The 18,441-nt window shown below is 54.4% G+C and overlaps 1 protein-coding gene and 1 pseudogene across 1 annotated transcript in view; one reads left to right on the top strand and one right to left on the bottom strand.

The window, feature by feature from the left end:
• Positions 1-1,923: 1,923 nt before the first annotated feature.
• On the top strand, positions 1,924-2,282 carry LOC129064966 (60S ribosomal protein L36a-like; annotated as a pseudogene).
• An 8,609-nt stretch (positions 2,283-10,891) lies between these two features.
• The window catches only part of MAML1 (mastermind like transcriptional coactivator 1), a 46,329-nt gene continuing 38,779 nt past the window's right edge, over positions 10,892-18,441 (bottom strand). The window contains exons 3-5 of the mRNA XM_054566272.1: positions 17,641-17,880; positions 15,970-16,066; positions 10,892-14,271 (exon numbers count right to left, since the gene is read on the bottom strand). Coding sequence (XP_054422247.1) covers positions 13,304-14,271; positions 15,970-16,066; positions 17,641-17,880 — 1,305 coding nt within the window. The 3' untranslated portion in view covers positions 10,892-13,303. The remainder of the gene's footprint in view (positions 14,272-15,969; positions 16,067-17,640; positions 17,881-18,441) is intronic.

The raw sequence follows: 18,441 nt of genomic DNA, 5'->3' as shown, positions 1-18,441 counted from the left end.
AGGGATGTCTCTGGTACAGAGGTCCCAAACCCCATCAGAACCCCCAGTCCAGGGTTCTAGTGGTGGGAAGAGAAGTCCTCACAACTTCTGGCTGTGAAGACCAGCAGGGATTGTGGCGGAGAGATGGGTGTTTGCTGGAGTCTCAGGTGCTCCTCTTAAAGGGCTCGAGCATGGCCTTTCTCAGACTCACTTGCTCAGAGCTCCGGCACTAAGGCAGCAGCTCGAAAGGTGCTAGGGATGCAAGGGGAGGAGCTGAATTGTCTGGTTCCAGGGTAAGGGACGGACAAGCGGCTTCCTGCCATACAAGATGCTGGCAGAGGCCATGGTTCCTTTGCGGAGCCCTCCTCCCGCAGAGCCGGCAGGCGGACACCACCTCTGGGTCTCCACCAACCTGGCTACCGTTGTTCCCCCCAACTCAGGGCCACCGAAATTTCCACTGCCTTTTCCATGCAAATGGCCTCTCTTGGCTTATGCTTCAGACTTTCCTAAAATCTCTCAAACAAGCAGCTTCTGGCCCCTGTGTCCCCCATACCACTTGGTACTTGGCCTCAGGCCCAGCACCGGCAGCAGCCGGCCTTGGTTCGCAGCTTGGCCTCTCCTGGGCATCTTTAAGCCCAGCACAGGCAGTAGCCGTCTGCAGACTGCTCTGTAGCTCATGCTAGATGGCCCCAGGCAGGGCACAGGTGGTGACTGACCTTGCACCTCCAGGGAGGTCCCAGAGCCAGCGCACCCAGCAGACAGCTTCGGACCGTGCAGGATTACGGCCCGGACACCTCCATGAGCGACGCTCTCAGGGAGCGGGCTCAGCAGGCACCAATGACGCCTGACGCAGGTCCTGCTCCATGGGGTGGGCCCTGCCCGGCAGCTCCTCTGCCGCAGTCACAACCGGCCCTCGCAGCCGATTGGCCTCGGGGTCCATCCGTCCTCGTGATGCGTCAACAGCAACTAAGGCTGTGATACAACAGCAACTAAGGCTGTGATACAACAGCCCACACAGAGGGTGCACCTGGAGCGCCTACCTCCGGGGACGGGGGGGCTGTGCCACTGGGCCCTACAGGAGACCTACCACAAAAGACCACTCTATCAAGTCCGGGAGGAGCAGAAGTTCTACCTAATACATAGACACAAACACAGGGAGGCTGCCAAAATGAGGAGACAGAGAAACATGGCCCAAATGAAAGAACAGAAGTAATCTTCAGAAAAAGAACTAAATGAAACGGAAACAAGCAAACTACCATATACAGCGTTCAAAACAGTGGTTATAAGGATGCTCAAGAAACACAGCAGAGAGTTTTACAGCATTAAAAAGGACATGGAAACCATAGAAAAGGAACAGTCAGAAATGAGGGATACACTAGCTGAAGGGAAGAATAAATTACAGTGAATCAACAGTACAGTAGATGAAGCGAAGAATCAAATCAGTGATATGGAATATAAGGAAGCAGAAAACACCCAATCAGAACAGCAAAGATAAAAAAGAATCCAGGTCCTAGCCAGGCAGCCCAGTTGGTCTGAGCATTGCCCCAATACACCAAGGTTGCAGGTTTGATCCCTGGTCAGAACACATACAAGGGTCAACCAGTGAATGCATAAATAAGTGGAACAACAAATTGATGTTCTCTCTCTCTCTTCCCCTCTTCCTCTCTCTCTCTCAAATCAATTTTAAAAAAATAATCCCCCAAAATGAGGATCTATAGGAGCCTCTGGGACCACTTCAAGCACACCAACGTCTGCATCATAGAGGTGCCTGAAGGAGAAGAGACACAGAGCATAAAATTGAAAACCTATTTGGAAAAAAAACAATGACAGAAAACTTCCATAACCTGGTGAAGGAAATAGACACACAAGTCCAGGAAAGGCAGAGCCTTTAACAAGATGAACCCAAAGAGACCCATTTCAAGACACATCATAATTAAAATGCAAAAGATTGAAGACAAAGAAAGAATCTTAAGGTGCTGTCGCAAATATGGTGAACGTCCCTAAAACCCACCGAACTTTTTGTAAGAAGTGTGGTCAGCATCCACCCAACAAAGAAACACAGTACAGGAAGGGCAAGGATTCTCTGTGCAGGGAAAGCAGCGTTACGACAGGAAGCAGAGTGGCTATGGAGGGCAGACTAAGCCAATTCTCTGCACAAAGGCTATAACTACAATACAAAGAGGATAGTGCTGAGGCTTGAATGTGCTGAGCCCAACCACAGATCTGAGCGAATGCTGGCTATTAAGAGACGTGAGCCTTTTGAACTCGGAGGAGGTAGGAAGAGAAAGACCCAAGTGATCTAGTTCTAAGTTTCTTTTTTTTTTTTTTTAATTATGTGACAATAAAATCTTGAGGATACGTTTGCTTAAAAAAGAAAAAGAAAAAAAAAAAGAATCTTAAAGGCACCAAAAGAAAAGAAATTTCCTGCAAGGGAGTTCCTATAAGACTGTCAACTGATTTCTCAAAAGAAACTTTGCAGGCCAGAAGGGATTGGCAAGAAATATTCAAAGTGATGAAAAGCAGGGACCTACAATCTAGATTACTCTACCCAGCAAGGCTGTCACTTAGAATTGAAGGACAGATAAAGAGCTTTCCAGATAAGAAAAAGGCTAAAGGAGTTCATCACCACCAAACCAGTATCACAAGAAATGTTAACGGTGTTCTTTAATAAGAAGAAAAAAATCAAAATATGAATAATAAATGGCAATCTATCAACAATTGCTTTAAATGAAAATGAATTAGATGTTCCAATGAAAAAACATACAGTGACTGAATGGATAACAAAACAAGACCCTCACGTATACTGTCTACAAGAGACTCCAGATTGAAAGGCCCACAGGTTGAAAGTAAAAAGATGGAAAAGATATGTCATGAAAATGGAAACAAAACAAAACAAAACAAAAAAACCTCGGGTACCAATATTTGCAGCAGACAACATAGACTTTAAAACAAAGGCTCTAACAGGAGACAAAGAAGGACCCAGCAACTCCACTTCGGAGTGTTTGTCCAAAGAAAGCCAAAACACTAAGTTGAGAAGACATATACAACTATATGTTCATTGCAGCGTTATTTACAATAGCCAAGATATGGAAGCAACCTAAGTGTCCATCCGTAGATGAGCAGATAAAAAAGAAGTGATGCATATATACAATGAAATATGATCCAGCCATAAAAAGAATGAAATCTTGCCCTCTGTAACAATGTGGATGGACCTAAACAGTTTTGTGCTGAGTGAAATAAGTCAGACAGAGAAAGAAAAACCCCAGATGATTTTGCTTATATGTGGAATTTAGAAAACAAAATAGACAAAAAAGCAGAACAGAGTCAGACTCATAGCTGCCCGGAGCCTTTTGAGAATTTCCAGGTGGGAGCGTGGCTGGGGGGACGGGTGAGGGAGGCGAAGGGACTCGGAAGGGCCGGCCGGGGGCTGCAGTGCGGCCCGGGGAGCCTGCGCTGTCAGAGGGTCCCGCGTTCATAAAGCGGTCGCTCTGTAGGTTGTACACATGTCTAATCACAGGGTTGTACACCTGAAACTAATGTAATACTTTATAGTTGACTGTATGTCAACTATAGTTTAAAAATAAAAATAAAATAAATCACAAGGAGGATAAAATACAGTTACAGTATTTATTGAAAAAAAAATGCATATAAGTGGACCCCCATGCAGTTCAAACCTGTGTTGCTCAAGGGTCAACTGTTCTGGTCATTGCAGTTTATACCTCCTACCACATCGAAATGAACACAAGGCTTGGTGGGCCTCTCTGGGTTTGGGATGCAGATTATTCCACACTTGAGGACCCTGCTATGACCAATTTATTAGATGTCACAGAAGACCACCAGCTGTGAGGGTGGCCCTGAGAAAGGGCTAGACTACAGGACAAGCCACCCTCCTGCTTGGTCCACAAGGTACAGCCGATACCGTGGTGCAGGAAGTATCTGTGCTGGAGACAGAGATGGAGGTGCTCCTGGTAAACCCCTACATGCACCCCATTGGGCCCCGGAGCAGGACTCTGCCTCGTCAGCAGAGAGTGTCTGTCACTCCAAAACAAAGCGAAGCTCGGCAACGGTCCACAGTCACGGGAACACCAAGTGGCAACGTGCTGGTTCTGTGGGACAAGTCACAGCAGCAGCCCCTCACATCTGGGAAGGGACGCTCAGCATCTACTGAGTGGGGTTCAGGGCACAAATCAGCACACGTGTCCCCCACTGCTCATTTGGCCACTGGCCAGAACCAGGCTGAGGAAGGGCTCTCTCTGACCGCAAGTTGGTGACTTCAGAACCCTTGTAGTGGCTTTCGATGCCCTGGATCTCTTAATTTTACTATAAGAACTTTATCCATGTTTTATCTCATGTCTTGTTTAGAAAGTTCTTTTCTACTCTGAGGTCATGAAGATGTTCTCCTCCATTATCTTATAAAAGCTTGATAACATCACACTTTGCATGTCTTTAATCCTCTTGGATTTGATTTGCTTAATGGTGTCAGGCTAGCGTTGCATTTTTTCCCCCAAAAAATTTTTTAAACATAATTTCAGACTTAAAACTTGCACGAAGAATCAGTCACCGTGCAGAAATCCCATTTAACACAACCCTCCTCCTTCCTGTCAGTCCACTGCCTTCCTTGCTCACTCAGCCCTTAGAACATCAGATTCCTGCTCAGCATCAGGCTGCCCTAAGGACAAGGCCTCAGGGCTGTGGACGCTGGAACAGAGTTTGGTCAAGCTAAAGATAACATCTTCAATTATGTTTCAGCCCCAGGCCCACGAAAGCGGGACAGCCCTACCCACCAGCCCGGGTGACGCCGCGGCGGACGTCAGGGCCCGACCCAGGATCGGCCGCCCCGCCCCGCCCCGCCCCAGCCGCGCAGTGGTGCGCAGGGCCCGCTCCCTCAGTCACCGCGACTCAGGATACTTCCCCCGCAGAGCTGGTCCCCTGCGGGCCGGCCGTGGGGAGCCGGGTCTCCGAGCTCTCACTCACCCGGGACTCCGGGCTGGGCGCCATTTCCTTAACACATCCGTACATTGTTGGCTGGGAACACTGGTTTGCATTTGAGTGGGCTCTGATTTGCAAAAGCAGACAGACCCCTAGTCCAGTAACAAATACAAAGAGATGCGCTATACACGTCACTCAGGTTCCTATCATTTTAGTATATTTGATTTATCCGTCTCTTCTCTCTCTCTCCGCGCACACCCACATTTCAACACGTCATTTTTCGGAGGCATTTGAGAGTAGACTTCCATGTGTAAGAACGTTTTCATATAGCTACAGCAAAATTAGCAAAATCAGGAAATCAGCATGAAGACAATACTATTACCTAATCATATACCTTATTCAGCCGCTGCCAATTGCCCCGATACCATCTTTATGGCGGAAAAAACCCCGGTTTGCGCACTGTGCTCCGTTGTCCAGCACTCAGCTCCCTCCAGTCTGCCCGGTGCACGAGCTCACACACCTGTCCTGGACTGGGCGTGCATGGCCGGTTACGCTGCTGGGGGCCATCGTTTGGCTCTATCAAGAACGAGGCTCCGGCAGACTGCGGTTTGTCTCCGCCGTGGGCGGCGTTGTCCGCAGGAAGGGTGCTGGGAGGAGCGGTTGCGATGGCTCCCACTTGGCCCATGGCGGGTTGTGCCCTGATCAATTCGGATTAACTGTTGGGCCAGGGAAATGGCCAGGAGGGCTGTGGACCCGGGGTCCCCCTGTGATCTGGGCCTGGGTCAGGCCCCCATTGACGGTGAGTCACTCTTACTCCTGTAACCTGACTGGGGAGCTGTGACAACAGGCACCCCTAGATACCAGTGCCAACTCAGGCCTTGTCTCCAAGCGCCCTGAAGCAGCAGAGGACGGCCTGAGGTCCCTGGGGGAGGGGCGGGAGAGCTTTCCTGCTACTTGCAGGCCTCCCCGCCTCGCAGGGCCCTCCTTGCCTTCGGCCCAGGGGTTCTGAGTCTGACAACAGCCTGCTGTCTGCAAAGGGGGCACTGTTTTGTGACTTTGCCTTGGGCAGCTTCCAGTGGCCATCGCCAAGGCCCCGTGCACAGCTGGTCCCTTCTGGTTGGGAGGAGAGGCCGGCCCCCTGCCGGCTGTGCACCCCCGCCCTGCCTGCCCGCTCCAGCTCGCTGTGGGCCTGGCCCTGTGGGCTGGCCTGCATTGCACAGCCAGGCCACGGCCCTTCCCCTGCAGGACTGGCTCCCCAGCGGCGGCTCTGGGTCGGGGATCAGCACAGTGGTTACACTGCCTGGAAGTAAACAAGGGCAGGTGGACCGGGCAAAGGGGAGCTGAACTGAGATGTGGTTGCACAGAGGCCTCAGGCAATCCCAGGGACCTCTGGAGAGGCCCCACGTCTCTTGCAGCCCCATACTGACCAGTCTCCAGATGTGGGCTGTCCCTGGGCACGGCAGCTGCCTTTCGCTGAAGGCCGGCCCCAGGAAGCCTCCGCTGTGAGCCAGCACAGCCGGCATTCTTGGCGTTTGGGGGAAGGAGCCCCTGGGCCTGCAGGGGCAGCTGGGCTCACGCTGCGTCTGTGACGGGACGGGGGCCCCGACAGCCCCGTTCTCCTGCACTAGTCGTCCTAGAGCGCCAGGAGCGGCACCGCGCGGGGCAGCGCAGGGCGGCGAACACAGGGCCAACGGGGCGGGGCCGGACAGCTTCGAAGGGGCGGAGGGGCGAGAGGGAGCTGCAGCTTAAGAAAAGCATCCTTTACTATGAGAACAAGTATCAAAAAAGAAGAAATGGCATAGGGGATGAGACTAATAATTTTGTTTGAAAAACTGAATCATTTTTTTCCTACATATCAGTATGAAAGGGTTGACAGGTTACCATGGCTGGTGTGGCTCAGTGGATTGAGCACCGGCCTGTTGTGACCTGAAAGGTCGCCGGTTTGATTCCCAGTCAGGGCACACGCCCGGGTTGTGGGCCAGGTCCCCCGTTGAGGGCGTGGGAGAGGCAAGCAATCGATGTCTCTCACATCTCTCACTCATATCTCACATCTCTCATCTCTCTCACATCAATGTTTCTCTCCCTCTCTTTCTCCCTTCCTCTCTCTCTCTAAAAAATAAATAAAATCTTTCTAAAAAAGAAAAGAAAGCGTTCTCAGGTCGAGAAATGAGGTTTTGTCCAACAACAAGAGACATGTTTTCCATGAACGCCTTGGTCGAGAACCAAATTGTTTGAGGTGGGAGACGTTCAAGAACCACGGTGTGACCGCTGGGGGCTGGGGCTCCCTGCGCCTCCAGCTCTGAGGGAGACATGATGGGAGGTGGCACGGTGGTTTCTGCAGCTCTTGACTTCGATGGCGACTGTGCGTGGCAGGGCTCTGCCATGCTAGTAGGAAAAGAAGCTGAGCACTTAGGGATGCAAAGAACAAGCCTAGACCCTAAGCACTGGTGGTGAGGGTCGGCTGTGTCCGCCGCGAGGAGGCCGCGCACATGGTGCGGCAAGAGCCCTCCTGCCTCGCCAGGAACACAGGCCCGCCTTCCTCCTGCAGCCTGGGGCAGCTCTGCGCTCCAGGTCCAGCAACAGATAGAGCCTGCTGCAGGGACTCCACGCGCGCCCTAACAGCTCCGTGTCCTCGCACAGCTGTCCCTGCTTCTCACCACGCTTCCGGGAGCACGTGCTCAGGGCAGCCCCCGGTGGGGCGGTCTGCAGCCTCGGCCACATTGGACTGAACGGAGAAACCAGCCCCTCAGGCCCCCAGGGCAGCTGCGTATTTACTATCTTGTGTTTTTGTAGCAGGCAGGTCACCCCTCAGAGACTGCATCCCAGGACATGAGGGGGTTGATCTGTGAGTGCTGTCCTTGCCACACAGGTTTCCACAGGAGGGGAGGGTCTGAGGCTGTTTTTCCAAAACTTCAAGAAGAGGCCTGCGTGCACCGACGAGTCTGCGGCCCACGTAATTGCAGCCACTTGGAGAGCAAATTATCTTTGAACTGTTAGCACGGCCAATCTGCAAAGCAGCAGGTGCATTGCCAGCTTGAAGACCAAAGGGGAGAGAGCCAGCCAGGCAGATGCACTCCACATGCTGTTTCCAACACTGCCCGCCCTCCGAGGTGCTGGCCGCAGCGCCTGCAGCTTCTGGCCGAGTTCAGCCACGAGCTGCCACGTTCACAGGCGGCCACCGCATTGCGTGTTTCCATGGCTCTACAGCCACTTTGCCACTTCCAGGTGCTCACCAGAGGACTGGCCTTCAGGCTGCCCCCCCATTTGTCAATTACAGTTGACATTCAATACTATTTTATATTACTTTCTGGTGTGCAGCTCGGTGTTCAGGCTGCCCTGTTGACAACGCTGCCAACGACACAGACAGGGACTTGGGCGGCTCCCAGGGCAGTGCCGCCCGCCCGGGAGGAGCGGGGCGGGGCGGGCCCGCTCCCCTGCTCTGGGCGGCAGTACGACGCCCCACGCCTGTAACACTGGCATCAGCAGCTGTTAACTTTGCTGTCTGAGCATCCCTTCCTCCTGCTAACAAGTAGGCCGCCCTTCCGTGGGGGAACTCGCGTCATCCACGTGGCTGGTTGACAGCTCTGCCCTCAGAGCTCCAGGTGGCTCCTTTCCAGTGAAATGTCTCCTTTAAGGCGCCTGCCCTGGCGACCGAACTGAACGTTGATCGGGCCTCCTCTCACCCTCGCTGCCCTCGCGCTGTCTTCTTGCTCTGCTTTGCTTTCTCCCAAGACTCACTGCTCTGAAGTCGCCTTGCTGACCCACTTGTGAGGGTCCTTCCCAAGAGACATGAACCCCAGGTAGAAGGCCCCCGCCTGGAGGCCACCACCTGGGCACAGCGGCCGCTCCATAAACGTGTGCCCAGTAAACTATGCCTGGCAGCACCCCCTCCCTCGCCCCCAACGCTTGGCTGGTGATCTGCGACAGACACAGGATGGTGGCAGAGCTTCGAGGTTGGGAACTGCTTGGCTTTTGCCACTCTGAGGCCAGCCGGCTCTGTGCCTCTTCATTATGGGAGTTGCGTGGTAACTTTACGAGCGAGTGGGCACAGGGTGTTGGGGGAGGTTTTATTAGCCAGGTTTCTTTTCTATTGGCTTGCAATACAAGAAGCCCAACAAAACCATCATTCCAAGTTTCTACGTTCCAAACCTTTACAAAACGCTTAAAATACGTGCGTGTATCTCATCAAGCGAAGTACCCGGCCAAGCCCCATGGCCACCGAGGCTGTCCCGCTTTCCGCAGTCAGTGTTGCTCTGACACTGCCAGGCCCGCCCCCGCCTCGCAGCTAGATGGCAAGCAAGAGTGGCTTCTCAGAACTGCGACTGCTGGGGTGGACAGGCGGCATGAACGTCTTACGGAACGTGATACCTTTTGCACAATTTCTTCCCACAGAGAGCTGTATTGCAGCCTGCCTCACCACACCACAGCCAGCAACGGGACGTCCTCCCCGCTAACCCGGCCAGCGAGTGATCTCACTTTTGTTCCAATTTGTACTTGTTCGCACTGGTGAGGGTGACCATCCCTGAGACACAGTATTACAATCAGGCCAATTAAAAATCACACAAAGGCCCCGGCGGGCATGGCTCAGTGGACTGGGCGCCGGCCTGCGAATCCAAAGCTCGTCGGTTCGGTTCCGGGTCAGGGCACAGGCCTGGGCCACAGACCAGGTCCCCAGTTGGGGGCGCGCGACGCACAACCACACAATGATGTCTCTCTTCCTCTCATTCTCCCTCTTTTCCCCTCTCTAAAAATAAATAAAATCTTTAAAAACAAAATAAAAATCATACCATGGCCTCTAAGTTTTCAAGTGAAAGGAAGCCTCTCATTTGAAATCAAAAGCCAAAAACACTTACACCAAGTGAGGAAGGCCTGTCGAAGCTGAGGCAGGCTGAGCTCCGGGCCTCTCAGGCCGGCCGGGCTGTGTGCTGAGAGCGGGGGGCTGTCGGGAAGTTTAAAGTGCTGCTCCAGTGGCCACAGAGCAAGGTGAAACCCTCACTGTTGATACGGAGAAAGTTTGTCATCTTCAGATAATCTTTACTTACTGATTTTACAGAAAGGAGAGGAAAGCGAGTGAAAGGGAGACAGAGAAATGTGGATTTGTTGTCGCATACATCTCTGCATTCATCGGCTGACCGTGCGTGCCCTGGCCTGGAGGGAACCCGCAAGCTTGGCCCATCCGGACGGTGCTCCAGCCCGCGGAGCACCCCGGCCAGGGCAGCGTTCGCGCTCTGCATGGAAGCGCAAACCAGCCACAACACTCCCCTGAGCCAAAGCCGAATCCAGAGAAGGCCCTGGCTCTTCGATTCTGTGAAGACTGAGTAAGGACGCTGGAGAGGTGGAAGCAGCAGGGTTGCAGGACTCCAGTTTTGAAAAAAGTTCTACTCTGAGTAAGTTGCTGTCACACAGCATCTCGTGCTACAGAGAAATTCATGAGGAAGAGGCACTCGATGCAGCAGAGGTCACTGTTGTCTTATTTTAAGGACTTGCCACCCTGATCCCTCAGTACCGAGACAAAACCTCCCCAAGCAAAAAAGATGCTGAAGCTGAGTTTGCATTTTTTAGCAACCTAGTGTTTAAATTTTTTTCTTTTGCAATAAACCTTTTTAAAATTAAGGTATGTACATAGTTTTAGACATAATGTGGCTGCACACTAAGACCATAGTGTAAACTTTTGTAAGTTTGTGAATATGGCTTTTATATGCGCGCGGAGACCCAGTGTGACTCTCTGCACACCTGCGGTATCTAGAAGGTGTGACTGTGAAACATTTGACTTCTCTGGTCCAACTTCCCCCACTGGAGGCCTGGGGACATGGACAAGCCCCAGGGAGGGAGCCCGAGGGCCCTGAGTGGTGTCAGCTCTGATTTCCTGTCACCCCCAGTGCCGCATCTCAGAAGAAAACCCATGACCAAGCCAAGCAGCTGCAGCCCACCCCCCGCCCTGCAGCGCGGCCTGGGAAGTCAGTCCACGGCAGTTTCTGTGCTAGCAAAATACTTTTATTTCATAATGATAAAACAGGGAAGTCAGGGGTTCTTTTTGGTGTATACCAGAGTTAAGGGAAGTAGAAGAATAAGGGGATTAATAGGATTTTTATGTACTTTGATGACAATAAAAAGTTAACAATACCAACTGTTTGCCATAAAACTTATCATAGCTCCACCAAACATATATAAAGGATCATAGTTTTAAAATCTATAAAAGTAAAAAATATACAGTCAGGAGCTCTAACGCTTACTCCATCTTTAATATAAAATTGTAAACATTTATTTACACAAAGCAAATGTGTGTAACAAAAGTCCCAGCACCCTTTTGAGTCATGGCTCCCGGCAGATGGGGGTCGCGCTGAAGTGGCGTTCCTTCCTCTGACCACCCCATCACCCGGGTCATACATAAAGCCACGGGCAGCTCCCTGGGGGGACCCCAAGCATCACATTTTATTGCTCTGACACGACAGCAGGCGAAAAGCCCGTCTGTCTGTCTAGGTGGCCCAGGACTAAGGGGGACTAAGGCGGGGGCAGCCTCCCCAAGAGGGAGGCAGGGTGCCCTGGGGACAGAGGTGAGCAACCGCCAGAGAGAGACCAGAGAGGGACAAGGGCCCGTCACTAGCGGTCAGCCCGCCTTTTTTGGTAGAAACCTGCTGAAGTCACCCTCCTCCCCTCCACACTGGGGAGCTCGCTCAAGAGGGCGGTGGCTTCACTGGCTCCAGGATTCACTCCCTTCCTCGAGAGCTAAACCCAGCATCCGGACAGGCAGGGAAGGAGGGCTGGGGGAATGGCTCTGAGAGAAGAGGGGCGAGGGCTGGGCCCTCACCAAGGCACTGTAGGTGCAGAGCGTCACCGACGCGTGTCCAGCCCCCCGTCCCTGCGCCCAAGCCACTCCGGCTGCCCGTGGGGCCCGTCTCCTCGGCTCAGCCCTTTCCACAGGACACTCCTTGAGTAGACCATGGTGGTCTCTCTTGAGACCACGCGCATCGGGGACCCTTTTCTTCCCACTGAGTGGGCAAGGGGCTCGCGCTGTGCTCGCCGTCCCGCTTCCTTCACACGGAGCGCTCGTGCCATCTTCCTCCTCCACAGACGGCCCCCAGGTAATACTTACGTTCTGTGGACTCTCAGCTTAGTTAAGTCCATTAATTCATAGACCTTAAAAAGAGAAATCCACCTGGATCTTTAAAAAGGATGTATTAGTGTTATAAAGCAATTCTCTTTAAAAAGTGCAAGTCATTTGACGTGGGAGTGGCAAGAGTAAAAACAAAGCCGAACCCTCCGTCTGGCCGGGCGTGCTACGGGCACGCCCTGCCAAACAGGGCGCCGGCTCCTCCTCCCTACGATGCGAGGTCTCCCTAGGGAGTTGTAATGAGTCATTCTTTCCCCCGCCCACTTAGTAAATCATTGCCCCAAAGAGGTTTTCCAGTCGGGCTGCAGAGTAAAAAAGGGGAGGCAGAAAAAAGGTCATCGGAAAAGACGGGGCGAAGGAAAGACCTTTGTGCACACCTGGCCGGTGCGCCCCTTCGAGCCCATCACACCCGCACTGTCAGCACAGCTCACTGCAGAGGGCGGGGACTCACAGCCAAAGGGGACCCAGGAACCCCAAATGCTCCATTTCCGCATTTAGCCTGGGGGCGGCCTGGGGCCTGCTACCTGCGCCTGGGCGGAGGGGCTCCTCCGCCAGCATCCTCGCAAGTGCCCGCCGGGAAGGACAGCATCCTGGAGGGAAGGCTGCTGGCCAGACCACGCCTGTCACCAGCTCTGCCGCCTTCATGGCACCCTGTGCCTTTCCCACTGCGCAGCCGCCACCAGCTGCACTGACGGAAAGGCTTTTCCAGTGACCTCCCTTTCTCCTGAAAGCTGACAGAGCCCAAATACAAAAGGCCCTTCAAGGAAGCCCTAGGTTCCCAATGCCACTTAATCAACTTAAACCACCACCTATCCTGCTTTAAAACCTTTTTAAAACTTAATCTTTTCTACACTACAGATTGCAAATAGTTCTGCTATATAAAGTTCCAACAAGAACCGCTCCCTGAAGTGGGGCATGTGGAGAAATCCTGGGTTAAGCCAACACGATGGCACAGGCGCTCACCAGCCGGACACTGTGGGGCTGCACTGTTTCACCTGTTGGCTTTTGGTCATTTGGACAGAAAACCACTTGTGAAACCCTGCCCGCTGTCCCCACAGCACGCGATGATGCCGGCAGATGGTCTGGGGCCAGCCTAACAGACCACACCGCTGGGCTGGAGCAGAGGCTCCGCAGGCCCCAGCCAGGTGGGACCTCAGCCCCGGGCTCTGCTCTGCCCACCCAGGACCTGGGCCGTGGGCTTTTGGTCCAAACAGTTTCTCATTGTTGAATATGAGAACAAAAATACAGGATGTAGGAACACTGAAAACACCACAAATCCTGCCATTATTGAGGCCCCAAAAGGTCATCCAAATCGTTCATCCACTCCTCCGAAGTCCTGTTCTTCAGCAAGGAGTCGATCAGGTCGGCGTCCCCAGCCATGCTGGCCAGCCCGCTGCTGCCTGGCTGCCCGCTGTAGGCAAAGGGCAGCTCCGGGCCTGAGGTCCGCACAGGGTAGGCTTGCGCGCAGTGCAGCCCTGCCCGGCCGCCCATGGGCGGGGCGGGGCTCTGGCTGAAGGCCCCCAGCTCAGGCCCGCCAGGGCTCAGGCCCGGCAAGCCCTGCTGCGGGGCTCCCTGGGGAGGTGCCGGGGCGGTGGCGCCGGTCCTCTGCTGCGCACTCACAGGAGGCAACATGGGCCCCACCGAGGCCGCCGAGCTCACGGGGGCCATGGGCCTGCTGGGCGCTGCCTGGGGGAACCGCGGGCCGGACATCTTCAGGTGGGCCTGCTGCACGTGGAAACTGGGGGCTGCAGTGAAGGGGCTGACGGCCGTGCCCCCTGGGGCCTGGCCACTCAGGTTGGGCATTCCCTGATGTTGCCAGGAGGGATTCTGGCCTCCCATGGCCGCTGGCACCCTCGGGACCTGTGGCTTAGTTAAACCAGAGTTCAGGGTCCCCTTATTGTGCTGTTGGGAGAGGCCAGAGTTCCCCAGAGAGTTCTGCCCATAGGCTGCTGAGACCGCGGGGTTCTGGCCCATGCCGGTCTGCCGAGGAGTGTGGGCGTGCCCGTTGGTGGCCTGTGATGGGGGCGGGGCGGCCATCTGGGCGATGCTGGAGGCCATGCCGTAGAGGCTGCCCTGGGAGCCTGGGAACTGGACCACAGCGCGGTCCTGCTGGCCTGAGTTGGAGGAGAGAGAGGACACGGAAGCGTGTCCCGGGCCCATCGGCATCAGAGTCCCGGCCGGAGGGAACCCTCGGGGACAGCTGGAGCTGGACGGGCCCAGGCTGCTCATGCCTGGCACTGCAGCGGAAGACCCTGGAAGACAGAGAAGATCCTGTCAATCAAGCTGGCACTTCTTGGCCACCACTCTGGAGACGCCTCCCAGAGCCGAGGCACAGCCGCCACCCTATGGGCACTGATGGCCGAATCGGAGCACTAGGCACCTCGCAGTCGGTGGGGCCCCAGACAAGGTGCTCCTGGGGCCCAGGGCAACCTGTCAGAGGAGAGGAAGACAGAGGCGGGGGCTGGGCAAAGCCCGCAGAGGGGCAACCAGTGGCCTTCACTGGTCCCCTTCCAAGGCACACCTACCTCTGCCTGTGCAGACCTGACGCTGGCGCTGGGCTCCACGGAGCCCACCCAGGGCTGTCTGCGGGGGTGCAGACGCCACATGCCACGGCAGGGCGGCAGCCAGGCCGGGCAGCAGGCTCGGGGGACAGGGAACGGAGGCACGAGGCCTGGGAGGCTTCAGAAAAATGGGGACAAACCCATCAGGATTAGAAGGGTAGAGGCCAAGCTGTTTAACAGTTTGGAGCAGCAGGATTCTGGATAGAGAAGAGTGTGTACAGAGTTATGAAAGGTGGTCCATGTGGGGGACTCGTGGCTGGGTGTGGGGAAAGCACTAGCTGGTCAGAGACAACACTGAAGAGCTGCCCCAGCCCGACCAGAAGGGCTGCCGCCCTCAGAGGGACCAGCCTGCGGCAGCCGTCACCACCGCTCAGTGCCGCCCTCGGAGGGGACTGCCCCGACTGCAACCCGTGGGAATCTGCGAGCGCCTGCTCTGTGGCGGGTGCTGTGCTGGGAAAACAGGGAGGCATCGGACCAGAGGCCCTGTGCCCAGGGAGCTGGCGCTCTGGGGCTCTGCCTCGAGCGGCGGCTGCAGGGTGGCAGCGCGGCGGAGCGAGTGTCTGCGGCAGCAGAGCCGCTGCCCAGGGCCGGCCTCAGCTGTGCGCTTTGTTTCTCCTCTCGCTCTCCCCACTGGCACTCACCTAACCACTGGGGTGAGGAAAAGAAACAGCCAATTCCCCTCCCACCGAGAGCCCACGGCAACATCAGAGGGGACGAGAGCAGGAGAGACAGCTGAGGCCCAGGCTTCGGAGACGCCCGCTGACTTCGGCCCCTCGGTCCTGGTCAGCACGCACACAGAACTCCCCCAAGGCCTCTTCCAGGGTGCACAGCTGTGGTCAGTTCCTCTGGGACACTTTACAGTGAGAGTCACTGACCAAGGAAAGGACAGGTTCTGAAGACGCTCCAGGAAGAGCCGACCACACTTTTCTGCACCCGTCAACTGGCACCTCTCTGTATTTCTGGAGCAGAAGCCCAAGCAATGGCCGCCAGATTCCTTCGCATGTCTGACACGTGACAGTTGAGACCCCTGAGTGCCTCCCGCCCTTTCTTGGCCAACTGTCCATGGCTGGTGCTGCCACCTGTGACAGCAAAGTGAGCAGACAGGAAGAAAAACAAAGAAGCAAAGGCCACTCGAAGGCAGGAAGTCTCTCCTTATCTGGAAACTGGGAGAGGTCATTTTGTTGAAGCAAAGAACCTTCTTAACAGTTACAGAAGCCATTTCCTGCTCATAGGATGGTGCAGCCAGAGACCCAGCCGACGCATGCAGCCAAAGCGGTCTGCCGCCACAGGCCTCTTGGGCGGGCCGAAGCATACAGCGGAGTGCCGCCGCCCGCACAGCACCCGCCGGCCCCCGCCCCCGCCCCCGCCCCCGCTGCGGGCGTCCCTCACCTGTGAACTGGCCGACTTGCTGTGGGAAGGTGCTCTGAGTCGGGTCTTGGTACTGGGGTGGTGGGCGGGTCAGATGGCGCTGAAACTGCTGCTTCTCCTTAAAATGCCAATAGAGCAAACACAGACCCACATAAGACAAACAAACAGAGCTGAAAGAAAACTGTCCAAGCTTGTTACTCATAGATGGGCTCCTGTGGACATAATGCTCACAATCTCTTTTTGGGGATTTTTAACAAAACATTATGAAGCAGAAGTATGAGCCAGAGTTAAGGAGCAATATTAAAAAAAGAAAAGTGGTGCATTGGTTTTTAAAAAATGGAGGGCAGCCCTGGCTGGTGGGGCTCAGTGGAGTGAGCGCCGGCCTGCGAACCAAAAGGTCGCCAGTTCGATTCCCAGTCAGGGCACATGCCTAGGTTGTGGGCCAGGTCCCCGGTAGGGGGCATGCAAGATGCAGCAGCCACACATTGATGTTTCTCTCCCTTGTGTTCTCCCTCCCTTCCCGTAAAAAAAAAAAAGAAAACGGGAGGGCAGATCAGGAAGGTGCAAATTAAAGCCACAACGATGTGCCGCTTCACACAGGACAGCTTGAATAAAGACAACAGGCGTGGCGAAGGCATGGAGAAACCAGCACCTCCATACACTTCTGTGGGCACGTAAAATGGCGCGGCTGTTTTGTAAAACAGCCTGTTTTTCATAAGGTTAAATGTAGGAGTTACCATATGATCCAGCAATTCCACCCGTAAAGAATTAAACACTCAGAAAATTAAAAACCTATGTCCACAAAAAGTTCAGGAAACAACCCAACTGTCTATCAACAGGTAAATGGAGAATTAAAATGTGACAGTCACACAACAGAATATTACTCAGCCATAAAAAGGAGGAAAGTACTGATACGCGCCACAACACGGCCGAACCTTGAATCTACTTACATGAAACGTTCACAAAAAGTAGGCAGGTGGATGCCTAGGCTTGGGAAGATGAGGGGAGTAACTTTTAATGGGTACAGGGCTCCTTTTTAGGTGTCACTTTAAATGGGGGAAACAATTCAAATGTCATGTATAAAGCTGTCATTTAAAAAAAGGCAGAACTGAAGCAGTAACATGGGTTTTAAAGTCACCATCAACCTGAACTGCTGGATGGCTAGTTCTCCTTTATGTCTTCAGGATGTGATTTAAAATCCTGCGAAGCCTTGTAACCTTGGTACCTGCACACCATACTTGGTGAGCGAGTGGGCGAACCGCAGCACTTAGGGGGGCTTGCTGGCCCTGTCCCTGCAAACCACAGTGCCTCAGGCAGGTCTCGGTGTCCCCGCCTCACACTCTGCCTGTCACGGACTCTGCACTTACAACCAAGCTGGGTCCCAAGTGAAATCGATGGACTGGGGAGCTTGGACATGGAAAAATGTCTCTAACACGTAGGGTTTCAGCCACAGACTGTCATCATTAGGCCTCATTAATCCTCATTAAGTGACATAAAGCTGCTTCTGACACGGGTCACCACTGTGAGAAACACCACTCCCAGAAAAGGGTTGAAAAGGGCAGAGCACTCTACTACCCACAAACATGGAATGAGTGCACAGTCACCTCGGGCCCAGGGGAGCACGTGGCCCTGCGGTGACCTGGAGGCACAGGGCGGGGGCCGGGGTGGCCATTCTCCCACCTTTCTCTTTACCTGCTCTGCCAGAAGGTGCTGCTGCCTTTGCAAGAACTGCTGTTGCTGCAAGTGCTTTTGCTGCTGCTCCCTCTGTTTCTGCTGATCCAAAAGCAACTGATGCTGCTTCATGACAGCTGCCTGCTGCTGGCTGCCGAGATAGGGGGCGCCGCTGGGAGTGCTGGCCACAGACGCGGTGGGCGGCTGGGTCCCCACGCTGGAGGCCTGGGCTGGCACAGGGACGTTGGAAGGGTTCTGTTCCTGGTAATACAGACAAGGGGGTCTGGAGTCAGGTGGGACAGGGAGAAGTCTGTAAGCCCTGACCAGAGCAGGTGAGCTCCACCCAGGGAGATCCGGGCTCCCTGCCCAGGCCGCCAAGTACAGCCGACCTCCAGGGCGGCACCGGACACCAACAGAGTGAGCACTCGCACATCCAGGTGCAGCGACAAACAGTTACAAGCAGCAGGCTGGCTTTGCTTCCTTCGATTTGCCAGTGGCAAAGGTGTGGTTTTACACTTAGGTTGACACATTTGCACCCAACAGCTTCTGGAGGCAACTGCAGCTTTTATGCCCTTGCTCCCTGGAATGCTTGAGTACGGAGAGCCCCAAGGAGCGCTCGGAGGGGCTCCGGGTGATGGAGACACACTACGTTCCGAGTGTGCAAGCCTTGAGTTCTTGGTGGCGGGGCTGTTCTTGAACCTCCTGAAATTGCTGTTTGCCCACTTGTGTACGGCAGTTTCCTGGGAGAGACTGCTTGCCTTTTGTCAGATCCTCATGCTCATATTTTCTATTAATACGTGCACCAAAGTGAGAGTCATGTCA

The sequence above is a fragment of the Pteronotus mesoamericanus genome, unplaced genomic scaffold (assembly GCF_021234165.1).
Source record: "Pteronotus mesoamericanus isolate MK-2021 breed Mesoamerican mustached bat unplaced genomic scaffold, CSHL_Meso_final contig_171, whole genome shotgun sequence".
Classification (NCBI taxonomy): domain Eukaryota; kingdom Metazoa; phylum Chordata; class Mammalia; order Chiroptera; family Mormoopidae; genus Pteronotus; species Pteronotus mesoamericanus.
The sequence above is the reverse complement of the archived record's forward strand: the minus strand, read 5'-3'. Positions and strand labels throughout refer to the sequence as shown.